Here is a 23,939-nt window from a genome sequence, read left to right as displayed (position 1 = left end):
TATGGAGAAAGTGAATAAGGGTACGCAGGATCGGCGGGTAGTACTCGATCTATCGGGGATTGATTTATCACATCTTGTCTAGACACAATAAATCGATCCCCAAATAAACACCTGTACTCCACCTCGGCAGGAGAAGCAATCGGAGTTGACGGGGGAGCCGCCGTGGTCAACTCGCCGCCGTGAGGACAGCCAAGTCAGTCAAACTAAGATACTTCGACTTTAGCTACACGAATAGCGTACCTGAAGTTGTGTATCTTAGTTTGAACCCCCCGCCCCCAGTGTAGCCCAGGCCTAAGGAAGTGTTATTTTCCCTTTTACATAACAGAAGAATCAGGGGTCCCCCATAAAATGAAAAGGCAGCCTGTTTAAAACAAACAAAAAGAAATACTTCTTTACACAACGCACAGTCAGCCTGTGGAACTTCTTGCCAGGGGATGTTGTGAAGGCCAGAAGTATAACCGGATTCAAAAAAGAATTCAATAAGTTCATGGAGGATAGGTCCATCAATGGCTATTAGTCAAGATGGTCAGGGGTGCAACCCCATGCTCTGGGTGTCCCTAGGCCTCTGATTGCCAGATGCTGGGACTCGCCGACAAGGGATGGATCACTTGATGATTCCCCTGTTCTGTTCAGTCCCTTTGAATCATCTGGCATTGACCACTGTCAGAAGACAGGATACTGGGCTAGATGGATCATTGATCTGACCCAGTATGGCCATTCTTATGTATGTCTTAAGTTTTGGTGACAACAATTAAAAAGCATGTTGATAAAATAGAAACGAGTCAGAGAAAAGCCACAAGTATGATTAAAGGATTAGGAAACATGTCTTATAATGACATACTCAAGGAGCTCAATTATTTAGCTTAACAAAGGTGTGAGTCTACACTTAAAAGTTAGGTTGACATAGCTATGTTGGTCAAGAGTATGAAAAATGCATGCCCCTGACCAACAGAAGAATGTTTCTGTCAATGTAGCTGCCATTGCTTGCAGGAATGGTGTTCCTATGCTGACGGGAAAAACCTCTTCTGTCAGTATAGGCTGTCTACACACTGTGGGGTTATGTCAGCATAGCTACAGTGACATAGCTACGCTGGTATAGTCTTCATAGTGTAGACGTACCCAAAGAGGTTAAGGGGTGACTTGATCACAGTTTGTAAGTATCTACATGGGGAACAAATATTTGATAACGGGCTCTTCCATCCAGCAGAAAAAGGTGCAACATGATCCAATGGCTAGAAATAAGGTATACGTTTTTAACAGTGAGGGTACTTAACCATTGGAACAACTTACCAAGAGTCACGGAGGATTCTCCATCACTGGCAATATTTAAATCAAGACTGCATGTTTTGCTAAAATATCTACTCTAGGAGTTATTTTGGTGAAGTTATATGACCGGTGGTAGACAAGAGGTCAGACTAGATGATCAAAATGGATCCTTCTGGCCTTGAATCAAATGCTCATCATCTATCGGAATGTAGACATACAGAATACCCCTCAGATCCCCAGTCTCCTTTTCCACTTGCCCTGCAGTGAGCAGTTTTCAAACCCCACAGGAAGGAAATGTAATTTTGACTCCACTCCCCACCTTATTGCAGTTTCCATCCTTGTGACCTTCCTCTGAAGTCTTTTCCTAGCCAAGATGATCCTGTGGAGGAGGGAGGAGAGGCAGTGATTTCCGCCCACTCCAAGATCTGTGATCCAATTTTCCGGGCATTAGAAAGAAAGCAATCTCCTTTGCACTCCCTGCTATTGGATTATAGGGCTGCAGAGAGTCAAACATAGCGAAGTATGAACAGGGCAATTCAAATGGAAAAGAATATGTTGCTATAATCAAAAAAGGTTTCTTAATGTTCCTAAATAGATTTCCTCTCCATTCCTCTACAGCAGTGGTTTTCTACCGGTGGTCTGAGGGCATCTGGGTATCCACAGACCATGTCTAAGATTTCCAAAGGGGTTCGCACCTCCACTTGAAATTTATTAGGAGTCTGCAAATGAGATAAGGTTGAAAACCACTGCTCTATAGTATTGTCACTGGATGCCTACTCAATGACCATGCACATTAGAGGAAAGGGAAAAATTCCAAGAATATTTGGAAGACTAATGTTCATTCCTTCATTAAACTGGGGATAAAACAGAGGGAGGAAAAGTAAGACATCGCAAAGGTGGAAAACAAATGCCATTCTAGGAGTTTCAACCCTTTCTTAAGCAAGCTGTGAAACACACCTCCAATTGCCTCTTACAGGACCCTGCCTTTCTCCTCCTCTCCCTGCAGCAGTTTCTTTCTGTGTCAGCCTGCAATGCTGGCTCACTTCCAAAAGTCAGTATGTTTCTAAGATAAAAGCGTGGGTTTAGGAAAAGGAGAAAGAGGAGCTGGGAGGTGGGGGAAAGGGAGAAATAGCACTTATCTGCTTAGAGTCTGATCAAAAGTCACCTCTCTTATTCTAAACCTAGCAGGGGGAGCTGCAGCAACAGCTGCTTCATGAAATTGTAAAATGCTTTTTGAAGAGATGGATTTCACTGACATGATGTGCCATCCACTATCATTCTCCTGGACATGATGTGCCGGGGAATCAGGGAAATATCCACACTAAAGCCACGTTAACAGAAAGGCAGATTGTCCTACTGGTGTAGCTGCAAGTCCCTCTCTACAGAGCTGAGCTAACATTTCACACCAAGCAAGTGGCAGGAGGAGGAAGCTGCCAGTGATGTTTATTCCATCTATGCAAGAGAAGGATCACAGAGACAAGTCAAGTGGGGGAAGGAGAAGCGTCACTGATCTATCATTGCACAGCACTTCATGAGACTCAGTAGATTATCTACCCATTGCCAGTTTTCTCTCCCTGGATCTAAGTGGTGGTGGTCATTTTCAACTCTCATACATTCCACATCTTGTAAAAATCTCCTTCTTTATTTATACTGACTGTTAGGTACATATATGGGTGTGCACACACACACACACACACAAAACTACCCCCATTTTTAAACAGAGAGAGCATCAGTTGGTTTATCCTCACCCTTTCATAAAAGGGAGTGAGAGAGAGAGACTGAATTTTCTTATCCAAACTCACAGGCACAATCCTGACCAGCCAATTAACTACTCTTGGTACTAAGTGGGGGCACTCATGAGCCTCAAACAGATCCTGCAGTATTTGGTTCACGTGAACAATAGGATCGATACCTACAAGGCCTGTGTGGGTGCCACTTCAGCTCTCACAAGTTCACTGGGGGATCTGGGTTCTACAGTACCTGAACTTCAAGATAAAATTCCAGCCACTGGGTACCCACTACACCCTAAGCGTCATCTTTCCTTAGGGGATAGGGTGAAGAACACAGTATTCTATTAAACCAGTATTAGATAGCACCCCATAATCCCTAGCACTTTAGATAGAATGTTTCCCTGCTTGTTTCCTCTTTTTTGGGGTGGGGAAGCAGAGGAAAGCAGGGAGGTGGAGTAGAGACAGACAGATGCCTCTTGAAGACCTTCTGAATGGTAAGCTTAGGGGACAAGTCCAATAAGCACAACATGTTCAGAGTGCACTGACAAACACTATCCACCTCCACCCCGCATCATTGCCCTTCAACACTGAAAAGGTGAAGACGACTCTCACTCAAAAAAGCTAGGAAAGCTGCAGGGCCTGATGGCTTCTTTCCAGAATTTCTTAAAAACCTCAGAGTTAAAGGAGAGAAATGGCTGGAAGCACTGTTCTCCAATATCCATTCCTCATGGCTTGTCCGAGGGATATGGTGTGAGGTTGTGGTCATAGCCATTGACAAGCCAACCATTGTAGTGGCCCATGTCACTCCTCTGCATGTTACATAAGGTCATGGAGAGAATATTATTGGCAAAGATTATGCCGCTTGTAGAAGCAATGTTACTAAATAAACAAGTAGGTTTCTGACCAGGCCACAGCTATACTGACCAAGTATTAGCTTGACCACCACACACTGAGGCGCAGTTCCAGTGAAAACCCAAGACTGGGGCAGTTTTCTTAGACTTATCTGATGCCTATGACCCATAGGGAGGAATGTCCTTCTCTTGAAAGCCTACGTTGATTGAGATAATTTTGCTATGATAAAACTCCTCCAAGATGTTTTGGTCAGCTATAGGTTTTGCTTTTTTGTTGGTGACCAGATCAGCAGGCCATGCACTCACAATGACAGCCTACCTCAGCAACCGGTTTAGCACCGATCTTGTTTAATATCTGCACCATTGACCTTCCCCAAACATTATGGAAATCAGTCTATGCTGATAAAATTGCTCTGACTACACAGGCATGAAATCTACCTACTACTGGACAAACCCTAACCAAAGGGCATTAAAACCACAGAATATTTCTTATATTGGAGGCTAAAACCAAAACTTACTAAGAATGTCATGTCAGCATTTCATCTAAGCAATAGAGACGCTAGGATGGAGCTGCACCTGCACTTTGGTGGCTAGCAGCTTTTTGTTATCCCAACTTGAACTGTTGTGGCATGACATTAGACCAAAGCCTCACATACCACCAGCACCTGAAAAGTATCCACGGCAAAATAAAGAGTCGTGTAAATATCATCCAGAAACCAGCAGGAACAATGTGGGAAGCCAATGCAAATAAACTCTGCAGACCTCTTCACTGGCCTTTCTCCACTCTACTGCAGTCTTAAGAAAAAGAAAAAAAAAAGTTCAATTTGCCTCTTCCAGGCAGGGTTAGCATCTGTATGTATCTAGACTATATTGTCTAATACAGATACAATGATAAGTGCCTTAGAAATGCACGTATATGTACTAAAAACTCAAACTAGGGTTTCATGAATAAGGATACTCAGAAATTTCAAGTATTGGCGGTGGAAGGGGGTAGATGAGCACTGAATAATTGAAGTGCCAGAATTTAATGATAATACCTGGGTGGATAAAAATCAATGAGCTTAAAAAAAAATCCGATTTTTTTGGTAAAATGCTTTTTGACGAAAAAACCTATCTGAAGATTCATTATAGCTCAAAGATATCTCATCATGGAATAGGGATTATAAATACTAATTCTATAGTATGAGACAATATATTCATTTAATGTTTAAGAAAAGTTTTGTAAATGAGTTCCAATAGTTCATGGATTAGGGACCCAATCTTATGGGGTTCCAGGGGCTTCTGTATAGATTATTTAGGTTAATCCTTTCTATCTACCCAATGGGACTCAGTGCTCAGTCTAGAAGACATCATCAGAGATGCTCAGTTTTGCAGTTCTCAAATTGTGGATTTGTGTCTCCAGAGATAACATGCTTGTTAACAGCAAAAAAGTTCTTAAATAAATAAATAATATATAGAGGTGAAAGATAACAGACCTCAACCCCATTGTCCCTCTGCAAATTTGTATATACAGAGTCAATCCCTTACCTCTCTCTAAAAGTGCAAAGTTTCAAAAAGTTCAATGAATGGGGGCGGAATAGATCTGGACAAGGAGAAGAAGTCTGGAGATAAATGTGAGAAGGCAGGGACAGGCAATAGGAACAAAAGTGAAATTGTTTGAGCAGCATATTCCAGAAGTCTTGAGGTCTTTCTGAGTGCAGCCTTCATTGATGTGAGATCTATCATACCATTCTCTCACTAGAAGGGAAAACCTATAATGGCAGCAGGCCATAAAAGAAACCCAGTTTGGGAATATTTTAATGAAGTTCCTCTACCTGTGGGTAAGACAGGCATGGGTGCAAAATGCAAACAGTGCAATAAAGAAATGCAAGGCCTGGTTGCCCAAATGAAACATCATCATGATAAGTGTTCCTTCTCAGGAGGAAGATGCGTTGAAAGACGATGAAAGGAACACACATGTCTGATCATACAGGCTCTTCAGGTTGGTAAAACTTTTTTATTTCATACTTCTTTCTTAAGGACTGCCTGTCTTCCTTCTGGACTATTCTTGAATTCTCATGTTTGAGCAAAAAATATAGTTGTTACTCTATGGTGCAATCATTTTAGATGCAGTTGTGATAAAAAAATAAATAGCTGAAATAGGCAGATCTTCCTTTTACAATTTCACCTTTAAAGTAGTACTGAGTGTCAGTGAATGCAATGAGTAATACTAAATGAGCAGTATGGTAATAATAATTAAATAACTGCATTGACTTATTTTCTTTAGGAGAATCCACCCTCAACATACAGGATTCTGAAGACTCTCCACCTTCCAGATCACCATCATTTTCTATAGTTTCAGAGTTATCCGCCAATGACACTGTTTCAGTCACATCATGTATGTCACATAGCCACAGTATATCACCTATAGCAAAAAGAAAAAAAAAATCTCCATCATCCAGAAACCACCATCGATAAGTTTGTGATAAGAACCAGCAGATTAGAAAAAGAGTTAATTGATGAAAAAATTGCCTGGTTTGTTTATGCAACAAACTCTCCTTTCCATATGATTGAGAACCCACACTTCATTAATATGGTTCAGTCATTAAGACCAGGATACAGTGCACCCAACAGATGTCGCAAGCAAATTGCTGGATAAAGTGTATGAAAGAGAAATTGAACAGCGTGCAAAAGGTTTAGAGGGTGAAATTGTTAACCTAGGTCTTGATGGGTGAAGCAATGCCCACAATGATCCTGTTGTACGTGCTTGTGTGACAACAGAAGAAGGGAATGTCTTCCTTACAGAAACAATTGATACATCAGGAAATGCATACGCAGCAGAATACTTACAAGTAGCAGCAGCAAAAGCTATAACAAACTGTGAAAAAAAATGCAAATATCTAGTATGCAGCTTGGTCACAGACAATGCTGCAAATGTATCCAAGATGAGAAGAAATTATTTAGAAGAGAGTCCCAAGATAATAACATACAGTTGCAGTGCTCATTTGATGCACCTTCTAGCCAAAGGCTTCAGTGATCCAGAAATAAAGGCTAATGTCGTTGAAATTGCAAAATACTTCCGTAACAACCACTTTGCAGCAGCTGCTCTGAAAACAGTGGGAGGAACCAAGCTAACTCTCCCACAAGACGTGTGATGGAACTCAGGAGTGGACTGTTTTGAGCGCTAGATCAAGAAGTGGCCTAATCTGATGACACTTTGTGAACAAAATTGTGAAAAAATAGATGGCACTGTCACAGCCAAAGTTCTCAACATTGGGCTTAAGAGAAATGTTGAACACATGCCAAGTACCCTGAAGCCTATTTCTGTAGCCTTGAACAAAATGCAGGGAAACAGCTGTTTTATTGCTGACGCTGTTGAAATTTGGAAGGAACTGAGTGAGATCTTAAAAAGAGAAATATGCAATGATGGAGTTAAATTACAAGCATTAAAAAAACAAATGGGACAAGCACTATCTTCAGCTCTTTTTCTACCAAATATTCTCAATGCTCGGTACCAGGGTCAAACCTTAGCTACTGAAGAAGAGGAGTTGGCTGTGACATGGACATCCAGCAATCATCCCTCCATAATGCCAACTCTAATAAACTTCAGAGCTAAGAGTGAACCATTCAAGAAATATATGTTTGCTGATGATGTTTTAAAGACAATCACACCAGTGAGCTGATGGAAGTCACTTAAGCACTTGGATTCAGAGACTGTTGAAGGGATAATCTCACTTTTAACAGCAATAGCTTCTTCTGCTGGTGTAGAAAGAATAATTTTCTTCCTTTGGATTTCTCCATTTGGAATGAATTAATCATTTGGGACCTGAAAAAGCAGGAAAGCTTATTTTCTTTTCCAGACTATGAACAAACAGGAAAATGAAGGTGAAAATGACTGAGTTAGCTGCAGAAGTCAATATTTTAAATTTCTCATGTTGACCTGGCTAACATAGTCAATTTAATTTTTGGGTTGTTTTTTTTTAAATAAATATTTCATTTAACTATTTCAGTTAAAAACAATTTTAACTGAAACAAACCTGATTTTAAAAAACCTGAATGTTTAACTACTATGACAGGGTCCGGCCAGATGGCTACAGGAGAGTGATAGAAGGCAGATATATTAGCCCCAGGTTAAGTAGGTCCCTTTTCCCTGTGTAAGGTAACAGGGAAGGTTCCAGAACAATCAGGAACTTTCTGGAAACAATTCAGACAGACAGGCTGATTAGAACACCTGCAGCCAATCAAGAAGCTGCTAGAATCAATTAAGGCAGGCTAATCAGGGCACCTGGGTTTAAAAAGGAGCTCACTTCAGTTTGTGGTGCGTGTGAGGAGCTGGGAGCAAGATGTACTAGGAGCTGAGAGTAAGAACGCGTACTGTTGGAGAACTGAGTACAAGCATTATCAGACACCAGGAAGAAGGTCCTATGGTGAGGAAAAAGAAGGTGTTGGGAGGAGGCCATGGGTAAGTAGCCCAGGGAGTTGTAGCTGTCGCACAGCTGTTCCAGGAGGCACTCTAGACAGCTGCATTCCACAGGGCCCTGGGCTGGAACCCGGAGTAGAGGGTGAGCCCGGGTTTCCCCCAAACCTCCCAACTCCTGATCAGACACAGAAGGAGTTTACTGGACTGTGGGTTCACAAAAACGGCCAAACTGAGGGCTGCCGTGAATCTCCGAGGCGAGCAAATCCACCAATAAGCGCAAGACCCACCAAGGTAGAGGAGGAACTTTGTCACACTACATTCAAAAATTCATATGCTTGTTTTGTCAAAATATTATGTTTGCTGTTGAAGAAAAAAAGTCCATAATACATAATGTTGTTGTTTTAGTTAAATAAAACAATTTAAATGTCTGTCTGGTGATGTTCTCCTCCTAATACAGCATGGCAAGAAAATCCTCCAAATATTAACGATTAACTTGTTGAATTGGAGATAGTTCACCTCCCACTGATTTCATAAATATCTGCTTCAGTTACCTGTGGTAAATAAAATAACCAAACAATCATTCATTTTCTGATATAGCTGTAAAACTAATCTGAAAAGTTTTCAAAATAAATCACTTAAAAATGTATAGTACACACCTTCTAAAAATGAAACCTACATCTATCTGAGTTGTGAAGAATCATAATACTCAATAGAACTAACAGGAAAATGTAAACTAAAGCCCCAGTCCTGCAAAGATATACACAATATACTTATCTGTAGACATTAGTATTTGAGTCTACTTCAGTGGGACTACTCATGTCGCTAAACTTGAGCATGTACGTAAATCTGCAACACTGGGGCCTAAGTATCCATGCAGTACTCTATGGTCCACCCTTCATGCTATGAAACCTAGACTAGACCATCCTAGATGAGCATTGCCCTTGGCTAGCCAAATCTTCCACTGCTGCCTATCCCGTCTCCCACTACCTCCAGTCAATTTTATTCCTGGTCTGATCTCTTGCCCTCTTGTATACTACTCCTCGCCATCAAATTTTGTTACTATCTCAGGTTTTCTACTGTCTTCAACATTTAAAAGCCTATTGTCCTCAGCCTCTGTGTATTTTACATTTAAGCCTAATCTCAGAATCCCATGTGCATCAACTGTTTCCATTTCATTATGGTAAACACAGTAGACTAACAGCTCTGCCAATAAATCATACTTTAAAATACTACCCTAAAGAATTACTAATGCTACTTTCTCCCAATCTGAGATGCAGCAATTATTTAAAATATTTTAAGGGTGTCTATTGCCAGGGTGTCCAATGCCCTCTCCACTGCACCATTTTGCAAACAAGTCCAAAAAGGTAGTGGCAGTAAAACAAAATCTCAAAGAATATGGAACATTTTTCCAATCTCTTCAGTCCCTAACCTACTGCAAGGAAGAAACTAGATATGTTGCACAGCTCTAGGAAATGTATTTAAGAGTGTCTCCCTCTCCATTTCCCCCACTTACTCCACGAACATATTTATACTCTTCCCTTTGTGACTGAAGCAGCATAGTCAGAAGCACCCATTCCCACACAATGAGTAAAATAGCTGTCTTCATTTTGTTCAGATTCTGAAGTTCTATCACTTAAAATGCTGTAAAATCTGCTCTAGGATTTTTCACACACTTAAATATTCCCTTACATGGCTAGGTTGTCATACCCATGTCACTGAACTTTCTTATTAAAAACACAGCCATTACTATTTTACTTCTTACCAACTGCATGTCGGATATTTGCCATACCCATCACTTGCACACAAAAGCATATGTAAAAGAAACTGCATGTAACTGAAACAAGTTACCTGAAGTTCTGGTTCAGTTTGTTCAAATGAAGAACCATTTGAACCACAGTGCAAGTGAGAGCGTAATAACTGATTTCCCTCTCCTTCCCAATACCAGATAATTAGCATTTCATTAAGCAACAGAGAAAGGAGGAGCCTGACTAGCTATCATTATTGGACAGGCTATTGACTAACAGAAGCTCAAAAGAGGAAGGATGGTGAAACCCCTGCTCTAAGAATGCTCAAATACAGGTCACTAGAGTAATCCTAGAAGGGAGAAAGGAGTGTCTTAATTCACTTCATGTAGTTTTCCCAGACCTGAGGAGCAGCTCTGTGTAGCTCAAAAGCTTGTCTATCATCCACAGAAGTTGGTTCAATAAAAGATATTACCTCCCCCACCTTGTATATAATTGATTAAGGTTTCCACAGAGAAGCTGCAGTGGGGTGAAGTAGTCATATGCAGAACATACACAATGTTGTTGTTTTGTTACAAAATAAAGTTGTTTAGAATATATACACTGAATGTCCCCATAGGCTTGAATTAAAATGGTATACTGCAATATAAAAAATAAAAATCAAAACAAACACACATAATTCCCCTCAATCCTTCCAATACCGACAACATCTGCATTTGGAGATCACAGCACTCATACCATTAATAGTGCAAAAACTGACATGTGAGACACAACACACTCAGCAGCTATCATCAGTACTTTCACCTCCTTTTGTTAATGAACTTCCACCCAGTCTATTCTCACTTTATACTAATACCCTCTTCCAGGATCCAGTCTTGGACCATTGTTCCTCTTCAAGTCTTCATGTCCTTCCTAAAATTTCTCCTAGGCACTCCACCCCACATTACAGGATACACACAATTTCCTGGCAAATATATTTTAAAAAATCTTTTAAAAAAAAATGACTGAACACTACAAAATGGATAAGGCAAATTACCTAGTACAGTTCTAGAAAGACAAGGTGGTGAGGTAATATATTTTATTGGACCAACTTCTGTTGGTGAGAGAGACAAGCTTTCCAGCCACACACAGCTCTTGTGACTGACATGGTCACAACTACACTAGTACATAACTGAGACGTTCCCCAGCTCTCTCTCTCTCGCTCTCTGGTGCTGGAAATCCTGTCAATTTCCAAATATTGTAAAGTGAAGAACCTAATGAGACACAACCCAGTCAATCCTGCCAGAGGTTTATCTTGTAAAACAACAAATTCCAGCATAACAGATACAGACAATGCACAGATTTTCCCTTTTGCTACCCAGATTATTTGTGTACATAACTGGAGGGTTCCTACAGTACAGAATAACCTCTCCCTGTGGACAAGCTCTTACACGTGCATAACTTTATGCATGTGAATGACATGAGTAATGTCCATAAGCACTTGCAAAATCAGAGCCTAGCTTCTCTCTCTCTCCTTGGCTAGCAGAATGCTATATTTGCTGAGGTGGTATATTTAGCAGCAGGGAAAGAGAGAGAATCAGCTACTTCCCTGAAGCATGGGTAATATCACTGCAAGCTAACACAAAGGACTTTCATAGCACTTTATTTGTTTCAAAACACAAAAGTTTGTACAACTTTCTTGCAGAGATACACATTTCATTAAGGTTCATAAACATGACCCAATCCCGTTTAAAATCCTCAGTGTTGGTCTCATTGACTTATTGGAGCAGAGAATTCTACAGGTTCACTAAATATTAATAAAGTAACACGCTGTTTAAGAATGGGATTTTCCTAAGGGAGTTAGGTGTCCAAGTCCCATCATTAGGTTCCTTTGAAAACCCAATGCCCTTTAAGTGTCCTCTTGGTTTCATATTACAGCACAGGGTGAAGGGATAGATCATTTTTCACACTACCTTCATAAAAAGGCTGTTAGCTAAAGGGAAAGAGGATGGTGCATCTATGTGTTATTTTAGTTATAAACACAAACTGAACGCTGCAGGTTCTGCATGTATGCAAGTGCTTTGTTGTTCACAGAAACTTTCTTTTAAACACAGAGGACAACAGCAGTATCCTTGAGATTGGAGAGTCTGAAAGAACAGGAACGCTTCAGAGTATCAAGCCAATGTCAAGCCCCGTCACCCTCCCATGTGTCAAATTTTGATTGTAAATTGATTGGAAAGGGAAGAGAACAAAATAAAAGGCTTTTACTCCTCACAGAAACAATGGAGACCTTGTACTGTAGTGTGGCTCCAGCAGGAGCTTCTACTGTGGAGAGGCAGCTGAGCCAGAGAAACCCACCCTCCCCCTCTTCCCACCTTCAGGCAATGACATCTTTGCTATTAACAACTCTGTTGCTGTGGCAACCAGACTGCTTTTGACAAAGCCACATTGACTGAAAGCAACATGTGGGAAACCGGAATCGTTATAAAGCCCTGTGAGAAATGAATTCTTAAAAGAAAAAAAATTAGGATTTTAAGTTTTTGATAAAACAACAAACAAGCCCCAAACAGACACACAGACTTGCAAACAAGGAGAATGTTTTGGTAGCAGGGCTTCTATTGTGCACTAAACCCTATGGTATTGTGAACAGGGCTTTAAATATCCCACAACAGTAATATCCAATCTGCCATAAACTTTAGAGAGATCCTAGATTTTCAGGATATATATGCACAGCACAGTGTGCAAGAAAGACACTAGTAGTTCACCATCCAGGCATTTCCCTCTCTCCTCTCCCTCAAAAAAATATTTAACTGAAAACCAATAATGGTTATAAGTTACCTTACCGACTCACATGTTTGTAAGGGATAACAGAGATACTGACTCTTAGGGGCATCACGGCTAGTTCACAGGGCAAATCACTCTCAGTAACCAAAATCTCAATGGAGAGCAACCAAATGGTACCATTCTAGCTACTCTCTGTGGCTTCCAGAGATGGGGCCCTGAGTTTGTATGTTTTAGCAGTGCATTCCAACAGAATTCTGCACTTCTCAACTCCACCCTTGAAATAGGCATAATAAATAATGTCCCAGACAGTAGCTGACTCAAATGCCAACTCAAAAAGCTGCTTGAGGGCCTTTTACTTAACCTTCAGCACACTCAAAACAGGAATTGGGAAGACCTAATATTTTTGGGAAAAGGCCTGTGGAGAAGAGCCAGATTGTGAACTGACAATAGGTCAGACCCGAGAACAGTGCAACTTTAATAAGCTTTGGCTCTTTGGTTGTGTCTGAAATTACATTTTAAAGATGAAACATTCAGACTATTTTATCAAAACTTTGGCATTGTTAAAGTTGCTTTGGAATAAATTAATTTTAAACATTTTGTGTTTCCTATTTCTCTCAAAGCAGTTTTCAAACGCCTCAGCATGAAATGCCATATTGTAAAGATTCAGAAAATAGGAAGCCCAGGGCCGATTAGCAGGCTGAACTAGACTTCTTTCCTCCTTTCAGTTTAGAGGTATTAAAATGCAAGGGAGTTATAGCTTAATCTCATTAAGAGAGCTTTGAATCATCTTAAATACTTAGGAAGTCTGTGTAAAAGTACCAGAATCCAGACAATTTATATGCTCTAATCCTGAGAGGCTGTTGGTTCCATTGGTTAAAAAAGAGACGTTCTCATGGTTTTCCAGTCAAATAGGTTTCTACTCTAGTCCCATCACTGGACACATGTACACCACATTGCTGTTCAAGAAGGTTTCCATGTGGAACGTGCAGTATTAAAACCATGAAGCTGAGCAGTTCAACAAACTCTTATTGTGGCAAAAGAAATAAAGACTGCTAAACAGCAACCATTGCCATTGGTACATTACGCATAGTCCTAAACAGTTTGACTTTTTAAATTAAATACATCTTTAAGTCAGGAAAATCAAGAAAAAAAATGGGAGTGTAGCTATTATTGCATAATATGGAACAATAAACATTTCATGCTAACAATGGCTGCTTTTCAAGAGTGAATGAAATGTAGTTCGCAAAATATTTTAGAATGGAGTGTTGTACAGATGTGAACTGATCAATTTACATCTGCTTTAAATTGGTTCACTTAATATACAATTAAAATATTAATATTAAACATTCTATGTATGCTAAGCACTTTTATCTATTAAGTGCCTTAGGTGCATGTTGGTCCCAATTACCACAGAATGTTGCTAATCTGTGCTCCCTATCACTTTAACACAGGAAAATTGGGGTCTCTCCCCATTTTTTGGGCAGAGATTTAATAGCAGAGGGCTAGCAGGACTACTCATTTTTCTAAGACTGCATTACTTGTACACAAGATACTGTACCACGTTTACTAGTGCACTATGAAGGAGAAACGGACCTGAGCCTTGACATTCAAAGGAGGATGTGATTTTCCTCAAATTGCAAAAGGCTGGATCAGACGTTCCTGTTCAGGCATCCCTATGCTGCGATGTATTACCAGACGTAATTAAAACTGGAGCAGACTTGCTAAATAAATGAACATTTTGTTATTCTAGCTTACTGGGTGCTTACATGAAAGCTGATATGGAAATCCAGTTATCTGCAATGAGATGCCCAGTCAGTGTGAATTAGTGAGGTTCTACTGTCGTTAAATGGAACAGAAGGATTTAGACTATAAAGGGGGAGAGATGGGGAGAAGGGTCATCTATTCCTAAAACAGAGAGATCTTAGTCAGGTCTGATGGACAGACAGACAGACAGACGCACATGATAAGATTTGTATCTGTAACAATTTTTCAGATCTTCAAATCTGCTTGAAACCACAGGGACACGCCTTGATCTTCCTAAGCTTTGTTACTACACATGTCTGGATGGAACATGTTTCAGCTTGTTGGCACACTACAAGAGAACATAAAAAGCACAGAGGAAGCAGCAATACAGCTTGCTTTTCACAGAGACCTTAATCGTTTTACAGCATTCCCTTTCTTTCTGCATTTCCACCTTACAGGCTTGATGAGTTAGCTTCCACCTGCTATACCCCTATTATACAACTCTTCTATGGTTAGAAATCAGCCCAGGCTGGCAATAAGCACAAGAGATCACTAGACTAACCAACTTATTTACATCTGTAAAGTGCAAGCCAATTGACAAACTCCATTGATAACCAAACCAAAACAACTAGTCCATAAGATGCAGCAGTTCTAGACCAACTGCAGACAGGTAAGTGCTTGAATGATCCTGGTCTTTCAAGTAACCCATTGATTTGCAAAAAGTTTCTTGGAACAGATAAAATAATCCACTATCCACCCAGTGGATGTTTATTTTAGGTATTTCATATATGTTCTGGGCTTGGCATCTAAGAACAAAGTTCAGGGTACCAGTCTCACACTATCCATATTTTAGGTTCTACTCCAGTTCAGGTGGAATCTCCCTGAAGTATGCTTGTTTCACCCAGCATCTGCCTTCTCCCTCATCCCATTAGCTCCCTGGAGCTGGAGCTCATTACATGTAATCGTTTGTGATAATGACTCTAGGAGTCCTGTACCAATGAGACAGACTGGTTTAAATAGATGGCAAGGGTTAAAAAATAAATAAATGAGATTAAGATGAAGTGTCCTGTAGTCGGATGTCCTAAAATTCCACCTACAAAACACAATCACTCTTAAATCCTTCACAAAATTCCAACTCTGATAATTATATTCTAACACCCTGAATTCCCCTGCAGTTTCAGTATGACACAGCATTCTTATTTCCTGTCCTAAAATGTTGCACAGTGTTGTTTTGCACTGTTACACAGTTGGAATTCTTCACTCTAAAGGATGACTTCAGAGTTAAAGAGATTTAATACCAACTTCCATCCACCAGGAAACTTGCTAACATTTATCGTTCTGTATCAAATCATCAGCTGAAAATCACTTCCACATTCTTCAAGAAGCAAAGGTATTGATCCTTCACAGGAAAATGCCAGCCCAAACATCTCAGGAAAACGGCAATGATTTTATGCACTACAATCATAACCGTTGCCTATATCTGCACTTTGAAAATGTTGATTCACTGTCTTGGTCTCAGTCAAGTAAAACTGCACATTTTTTGCACTCTGTAAATGCTACCCTCATATGAACTTTGTATTCTCTCTATCAAACTTATTACCCTCTCAGGTAATAATAAAAAAGGCACTTAAGAAAGCAAAGGTTACCTGCAACATAGGTAAGTTTCCTGTTGCTGAGCTGTTCTGATGTGAATTCAAGGCCTGCTTTCCAGAAGCTGGGAATGGCCAACAGGGGATAGATCACTTGATGATTACCTTTTCTGTTCATTCCCTCTGGGGCACCCGGCATCGGCCACTGTCGGAAGACAGGATACTGGGCTAGATGCACCTTTGGTCTAATCCAGTATGGCCTCTCATGTTTTTATATGTCCTTATGTTCTCAGGGCAGGATGTCTGGCCATTAGCTTATGGGGAGCCATAATCTCTAACTCTTAACTTTTCCAGCAGCCAGAAGGTGACAGCCTAGTTTGTTCTAGGCTAGAAGACCTGAGGGAGCAGGCCCATTCAAACACCCAACTCACGTTGCCCTAACCAAGATGGAGGCTGTTAGCGTATAGTGTGTGTGTGTGTGCGCGCGCAGGAGGGAAAAAGTCACAGGCAGCCACTCTGCCATTTCAGTCCTTTTTCATAGTGTATCAAAATGCTCCAACTCACCAGGATACAGTGAGAGCCCAGTGACAAAAGGAAAGAAGAGGCTCACTCCTGCTGATGCTATCCACCCCACAGTCTGAGGAAAGCTGTTTTCTCCCTCCACTCAGTGCTAGGCTCCAGGGCAAGAGGAAGCAGTGCTCTAACGATCTATCTGACCAGCTTCTCATCCACTAGCAGCAGTTCATCGCCACCCTGGAACTGAGCACTGTGCAAGCACAGAAAAGTCTCCATGACCCAGAAGACCCTTCAGCCTCCTCACCTTTTTTGATCCACAATCTCCATCCTATAAACCTAAATCACATCATCCTCAGTTCCACAGAGCTTTGTGGGATAGGGTGGGTCATGGGATGATTTTTTTGACCACTTTGTGATTCTCATTCCACAGAAGAAGAAAAAAAGAAGCGTTGAGAACCACTGGCCTTTTTCAAGAAGGCAACTTTCAGTAACCCTCATGTTTATCATCTTTGTCCCAGGTAGAAAGCTGGCCCAGATTTCTTTATCCCCATAAGGAAGGGACATAATAGAGAGCTTGCGAGGAGAAGGGAAGTTAAGTATCAGCATTTTCTCCAAGTCTAGCTCCACAGGGAAGTAGAATTATGAAGAATGGGGTCAGGACACAAAGGAAGGGACAAAAATGCAGGAGGGCTTGTAACATCACCTAAGTTATGGAAGTGAATCTAGGTCAGTTGCCTACCCGGTAGAAAAATAATAGACGTGTGGACTACTCAAAATTGCCTTCTAGAACGCCACTGTCCTGCAGACTAGTTTGTTTACTCCTCCACCCTCATTGTTTGGAAACATTGCTGTACAGCCAATGTGTCATTACACGTATAAGCAAGTAGCCAGATTAGATTTTCTTAACTGTGGCAGCAGTGTGGGTGGCATTTCAATCTAATGGAAGCAAAGGTGACAGTACTTTTAAAAAGCGTATAACAGAACACTATGCCAAGCAGAGTAAACGAAGCCACATAACACTTCAGAAAAATAAGCAACGCCACAGTTAGAGCCCCTGCAGTATCCTGGGAGGATGCCTTGTGTTTTCCCAGTCTAAAATTATTAGTGAAATTCTAACTAGTTCCAATTACAGGCATGGACTAAAGGAGACAACAGAGACCTCCCAATTACAGTATGTAGTGCTTGACTGACACATGGCTCTGTGGATGAATGTTTCTGCCTCTTCAAGAGTTTTTCTCTTGAGTACCTCCGTAAAAATTCCTTCCATTGAGTAAGCTCTGTGCTGGCTTTGTTCCCTTGTGAAAGAAAACCTGCAGGCAGAAAGCAGTGCCATCTGCCAAGTCAGGGGCAGCTTTGATGTGAGAGTTTGGTGGTAAAGAGAACCTACGGTTGATAAGGTCTACCTTCAGCAGCAAGAGGAGGTTTTGATTTTGTTCAGGGGACTTGGTTACAGGGAGCAGAGAAGTAATAGAGGAAGTGGGTGCGCGCGTGCATAGGCATATGTAGAAAACACTATGTATTATACAACACACACAAATAAAGCCTTAAAAATACCCACCTCTGTCCCTCTTTTCAGCTTTTGGCTCCATATACAAAAAAGTACACACAAGGTAACGTTTGCATTTCTCTACTTTTGACATTTACATGTCAAATAGGGAGTCTTATTAAATAATTCATCCGCACCTACTGTTTAACCCCACCAATGTGAGACAATCACATGCAGCTTGGGAATAGAGAGCTATGTAAACTGAGAACTCTTGAGCCTATTTCCTCCAAAAGGAGGACAAGCCCTACACTGTACAATATAAAAGCAGAGTTTCTGAACAGAACATATTTCCAGAAGGTTTTACACAGCTCTTTTGTCTGGATGGGCTGTTCTGAGGTCCCATGAGGAGCAGGAGAGGGACTTGTGCTGCTTGGTTCAGGATCCCCGTGAAACAATGACAACATCCTCCCTGAACACTGCCACCTCTGTAAGTATCTTCAGGGCTCAATACAAGATTCTTCTGTTCAGGACAATTAAACCATTTTGTCTCTCCTTCCATGGTTATTTTTTTCTTTGCCATATTTTGGGAGTGGCTACACTCTGAGCCATTGGAAGTTTTACATAATTGCATAATTCATTTTGTATTCGGCACTCTGATCCATAGTGGTGAAAACTGTATACACAGAATAAGGCATCAGCTGCTGTTTTAGCTCCCCATGGCCTTTACACACATCTTAACACCTTTCTGGCCATTTCAGCAGAAAAAGGGAGCACTCCCTGAAGTGCAGACATTCCACTGGAACATAACAACAGGACTTCAGTGATATACCAGGTACATCACAGAGAATATAGTTTTGGTTGTGTATGCGGGAGGTGAGGTAGGGGATGGGGTTTTTTGTACCCTAAGTATGTTAGCACTGAAGGGATTAACTGATTTTTCAGCCTCATTTTTTATTACAGGGAACCTCTAAATTGGATGTCTCAGATCCCTTCCTCCATCATTAGTTCTTCCTGCTCATTAGGCAAAGGGAAGCCTGTTAAAAAGCACATTACCTTTAATTTCTGACATTCTTCTCTGTAGCTTAATCAGTGTTGAATTAGCTTTTTAATATTACATCTATATCCAGGACGGAGTATAAACAAGTCAGTCTCTGTATGAAATTTTAGTTTGTACTGACTTCATTAGTGCTTTATATGTAGCCTGTTGTAAAACTAGGCAAATATCTAGATGAGTTGATGTACCCCATGGTAGACCTCTGCGCACCCACAGGGGTACGTGTACCCCTGGTTGAGAACCACTGCTCTAGAAAGTAAGCTCACATTTTAAAAATGTCTAGCTCTTAGAGCTGCAATGAAAACCTTGAAAATGTGAACCAAGCATAAACTTATATAATGAGGCCTGCCTGAGTCTGCAGACACAGTGAAACAGCTTTGAATGTTAATTGTTCCCTTCATTTTAATGAGTTAGGTCTGAAAATTAAATAAGTGTCAATATTAACTAATTCACTACGACAGACATGGCTACAACTATACTCCATGATTCACTGCTGGTCATTTTAATCAGAAGCAACAAGCTAACGTACTTATCCGACAATCTCAAACACCCTCCTATGCCTGCCTGTGTGCCAGAAGCCTCAACATTCCCCCACCTGCCAAAACCTGCAACTCCATCCTAATAAACTTCTGCAATTCAACTATGCATTGTCAATACAGAAATCAGCATGAAAACTGAAAATGCGAGGAATGCATTAATTAGTCCCTTTGTTATTTTGAGGCCACATTTCTGTACAAATTGATGTTTTCATGTTTAATCAATTAAAAGTCTCTTTTTTAAAATTTAAATGAAACTGTCCAACCAGCATACTACAGAATGCAAGAACCTTGCCGTAGAATTCAGGTCCAGCCTGCTAGAGACAAGGTGTAGTCTATACCTCAACAAGTCATCCAGAAGATCACTAGCAGATTTCGTCCTACTCTCTGCCAATGCATTCAGGGTTTGAGGGTGGGGACAGAAAAGGGTATCTGAAGTCTTCTAGATATTCTAGTTATCCCAATTAATGCAAAAGAAGCAGTACTGCATTCTGAGGCAGTTCACAGAATTTTGTTGCTTATGCTTGTTTACAGATTCAGTGAAGATTAACTTTGTCACTATTAGGGTTAAATTTGTAATTAAAAAAGAAATCTTAAATACTGCACAAAACGATAGGTAAGCCCTACACTTATTAGTGCAGGTTTCCTGCTCTATTTATATAAATGACACTTATTACCCTAATATTGGCTCATCATTGGTAAGTGGGTAAACACATCTGCCCAAACCGGATATCTCTGATCTGTTTTCAGATGCCCTACTCTTTTGGAAGTAGATAAGAAAATGGAATTACTCACTCACCCTGCAATTTTTATTCAACAACTAGAAAATCTCCTTAAAGTCCTAAGAAATATTCTATAAGAAAAACAAACAGACAAATATTTGTCAGGGACTCCTTTCCAACAGAACTGTAAGTCTTGGACTCCAGGATCCAAATTGCCCTTTAGTACTTTTTTTAAAGACGGAAAACCAGAAGAGTGGCAATACACATAAAGGCATCAGGCCCTAGACCTATTGCAACAGATTCCTGACTGTTGATTGCATAGTATCCATATTAAAAACCCTGGCTAAACCACTCAGGAGTTGGGGTTTTTCAGTCCAGGTAGAAAAGCACAGTCAGTTATATAAATGATAATTGTTACAGAAACTCACTCAGGAACAGTCTGAAAAAGACCTCTTGAGTTTGGACCAACATACTGCTACACTAGACTCTCTCTCTACATATCCAAGAATCTCTAATACATCCATCTCTGTTTTACCTAGGCATCAACAGAAAAGATGGCCTTCTATGGGATTTTGAGATATGAGCTTTGGCCTCAAAAATGTATACAAGGAAATGTCTACGTACCTTTAAAGCACATTTCTGCTCTGTCACCTTGTTAAAACACTCCAGTACTTTGCCATTAACACCCAAACCTAGCACCCGTTTGGAGAGCTTGTAGTCATCTGTAACTGCATGTTTTTTTATTTCTCCCCAGACATGGACAGCTCCCCCAGGCAAGGATTTCACATTGCTCTTGCTGTCCTCATGACTCTCTGGCTGGGGCGCCTGCTCGCCCTCACTTTGTTCCATAGCACTGAGAAGTTAGAGGTTACAGAGGTAGACACCAGATCCTCAGTACGATTTCCCCCCAACTCAGCAGATCAAAGCAAGTGCTTCGAGGAGTCCATTTGGTTGTATTTCACTCAGTTTTCCTAAACAAGAACGCAAATAAATATTAGCAATGTACTTGGTAGAATCAAACTCCGCTCCTACACAAACTCCTCTCTCTCCTCCCTTCTTCATATTTAGACATCTGGCAATACCAGACTTACAAATGACTGAAGATGGCTGTTCACATCAGAAAAGTAACTTTCACCTATCAGCATAAAGAACTTGACCAAGTTGCCTTGAATCATTTATTCACAGGTAACAGTCAATCACTATTTATCTACACTGTGGCAGAGCCTGAGGCCTGAGCCATGGACCCAGACCCCACTGTGCCACGTGCTGTACAAACACAACAAAAAGATGGTCCCTATTAGGGTGACCAGAGGGCAAGTGTGAAAAATCAGGACATGGGGTGGGGGGGGTAATAGGTGCCTATATAAGAAAAAGCCCCCAAAATCGGGACATCTGGTCACCCTGGTCCCTATACCCCAAGAAGCTCACAATCTCTAATAACAAATGTTGAAGACAGTTTTACCTATGATCTGAATATCAGCCTTACAGGACTGAACAGTGACTGAAAGGTTCAAAATCACCCAATTAATTATAGGCCTAAGTGAACCTGGTTTCAAATGAGTCACTGATTACCGACTCAGGAACAGGACTTGGTAGAGAGATAGAAGGAAGCCCTAAATAAGATGTTGCCTAGTTGCCCTGGTACATAAGCTGGAGAAAAAGCAGGGGGGAGGGTGTCCCCAGCTGAGGGGCAATCTGACTATCCCAATGCACACAGGTCAAAAGGAAGAAATTCCCAAGATATAGGATTGAACAAGTTGATGGGAGAAGGAAGCCCCCAGCCAAGGGATTACCTGGCAATTCCAGTGCAAGAATAGTCCCTAGGTGAAGACAGATTGGGGGGAGAAGGACCTTAGGTGAAGAATCACCTGGCCACTCCAGTGCTGGGTCAAGAAGAGGGGCAGGTGATATCCATGTATTTCATTTCACCTAAGGATATACTTGGCTGCCCTGGTGAAGAATTCAGGGGTGGGGTAAAACATGTGAGGAGTTATGTGGCCATCCTGGTGCACAGGTCAAGGGTATGGGGGAAGAAGGCCTTCAAGTGAGGGTTTACCCAGCTGCTCTATTGTAGAATTCGAGGGGGTGAAGGCCCTAGATGAGAGGTACATGACTACCCCCAATTCAGCATCCAAGACTGGGGGTGGGTGGGATGGTATATGTGGAAAAGCTGGCCCCAAGATGAGGTGGTAATGACTGCCCTAGTGAAGAATCACAGGTGAGAGCCCCAAAGTAAGAAGTTACCTGGCTAACCTACAGCAGACTGGAGGAGAGGAGACCTCAGGTGAGGTGTAACCTAGTTCCCACAATTAGAGCACTCTGGGGCATAGGAGGAGGAGGAGGATTAACCTGGGCTTCCCCTGGGGCACAGTTGGGTGGCAGGTGAGGGCCGCTCTGGGCTTCCTCTAGGCCAGGTCACAGAGGTGGGGGGAAGGACAAAAGAGTGGGCCCACCTGGGTTTCCCCCAGGGCCCTGCCAGGTGGAAAGGAGGGGCCCAGGTGAGGACCCACTTGGGTTTCCCCCAGGGCCCAGCTGGGAAGGTGGGGCTCAGGTGAGGGCCCACTTGGGTTTCCCCCAGGACACAGGCAAGGCCCAGGTGAGGACCCATCTGGGCTTCCCGCAGGACACAGGCGGAGGGAGGGGCAGAGCCGGGCAGGTTACCTGGCTGCCCCGCGCAGAGCTAGGGGCGGGAGGGGCCCAGGTGAGCCTGCCCGCCGCACTATTCGGGGGGGGGTTACCTTGATGTGCCCGCCGCAGGTGAGTTGGGGGGGCGGGGCTGGTACAGCCCCGGACCGCCTCCCGCACAGGGTCCGGCGCGGTCCGTACCCCCAGCAGCCAGGAGAGGCGGCCGCTCACGTGACGTCCCGGTCCCGCCTTCCTGCTACAGCCGGTCCCGGCGGAGACACGCGGCCCGGGGGAGTGGCAGGAGCACGTGGTGCGCCAGCTGTCGGGGAAGAGGAGGGAATGCACAGGGTACTAGCCAGGCGGGGCGGGGGCACAGGGTGCCAGCCAGCCATGGGGAGTGTGCGTGGGGGGGTGGGTGATGCACAGGGTGCCAGCCAACCATGGTGGGGAGTGGGGGGCCACGGGGTGCCAGCCAGCCGGGGCAGGGGGGATACACAGGATACCAGCCAACCATGGAGAGTGGGCTGTGGAGGGGGAGATGCACAGGGTGCTAGCCAGCTATGCAAGGGCGGGCACGGTGCCAGAAAGCCATGGGGAGTGGGGGGGGGGGATGCACAGGGACCAGCCAGCCAGCCATGAGGGGAGAGTGGGGGGGGAGAGTCGGAGATGCACAGGGTACCAGCCAGCCAGGGGGGAGTGGGGCACACAGGGAACCAGCCAGCCAGGATGTGGGGCGGGATACACAGGGTACCAGCCAACCATGGGGAGTGGGCTGTGGAGGGGGAGATGCACAGGGTGCTAGCCAGCTATGCAAGGGCGGGCACGGTGCCAGAAAGCCATGGGGAGTGGGGGGGGGGGATGCACAGGGACCAGCCAGCCAGCCATGAGGGGAGAGTGGGGGGGGAGAGTCGGAGATG

The 23,939-nt window shown here is 42.5% G+C and overlaps 1 protein-coding gene across 2 annotated transcripts in view; it reads right to left on the bottom strand.

Annotated features, from left to right (window-relative positions):
- The window catches only part of MAPKAPK3 (MAPK activated protein kinase 3), a 67,313-nt gene extending 44,055 nt beyond the window's left edge, over positions 1-23,258 (bottom strand). For both annotated transcript variants that reach the window (XM_073352481.1, XM_073352482.1), the window contains exons 1-2: positions 23,136-23,258; positions 21,022-21,368 (exon numbers count right to left, since the gene is read on the bottom strand). In XM_073352481.1, coding sequence (XP_073208582.1) covers positions 21,022-21,246 — 225 coding nt within the window. In that variant the 5' untranslated portion in view covers positions 21,247-21,368; positions 23,136-23,258. The remainder of the gene's footprint in view (positions 1-21,021; positions 21,369-23,135) is intronic.
- Between the last annotated feature and the right edge of the window lie 681 nt (positions 23,259-23,939).

The sequence above is a fragment of the Lepidochelys kempii genome, chromosome 7 (genome assembly GCF_965140285.1).
Source record: "Lepidochelys kempii isolate rLepKem1 chromosome 7, rLepKem1.hap1, whole genome shotgun sequence".
Taxonomy (NCBI): Eukaryota; Metazoa; Chordata; order Testudines; family Cheloniidae; genus Lepidochelys; species Lepidochelys kempii.
This window is presented reverse-complemented; position numbering and strand designations above follow the sequence as displayed.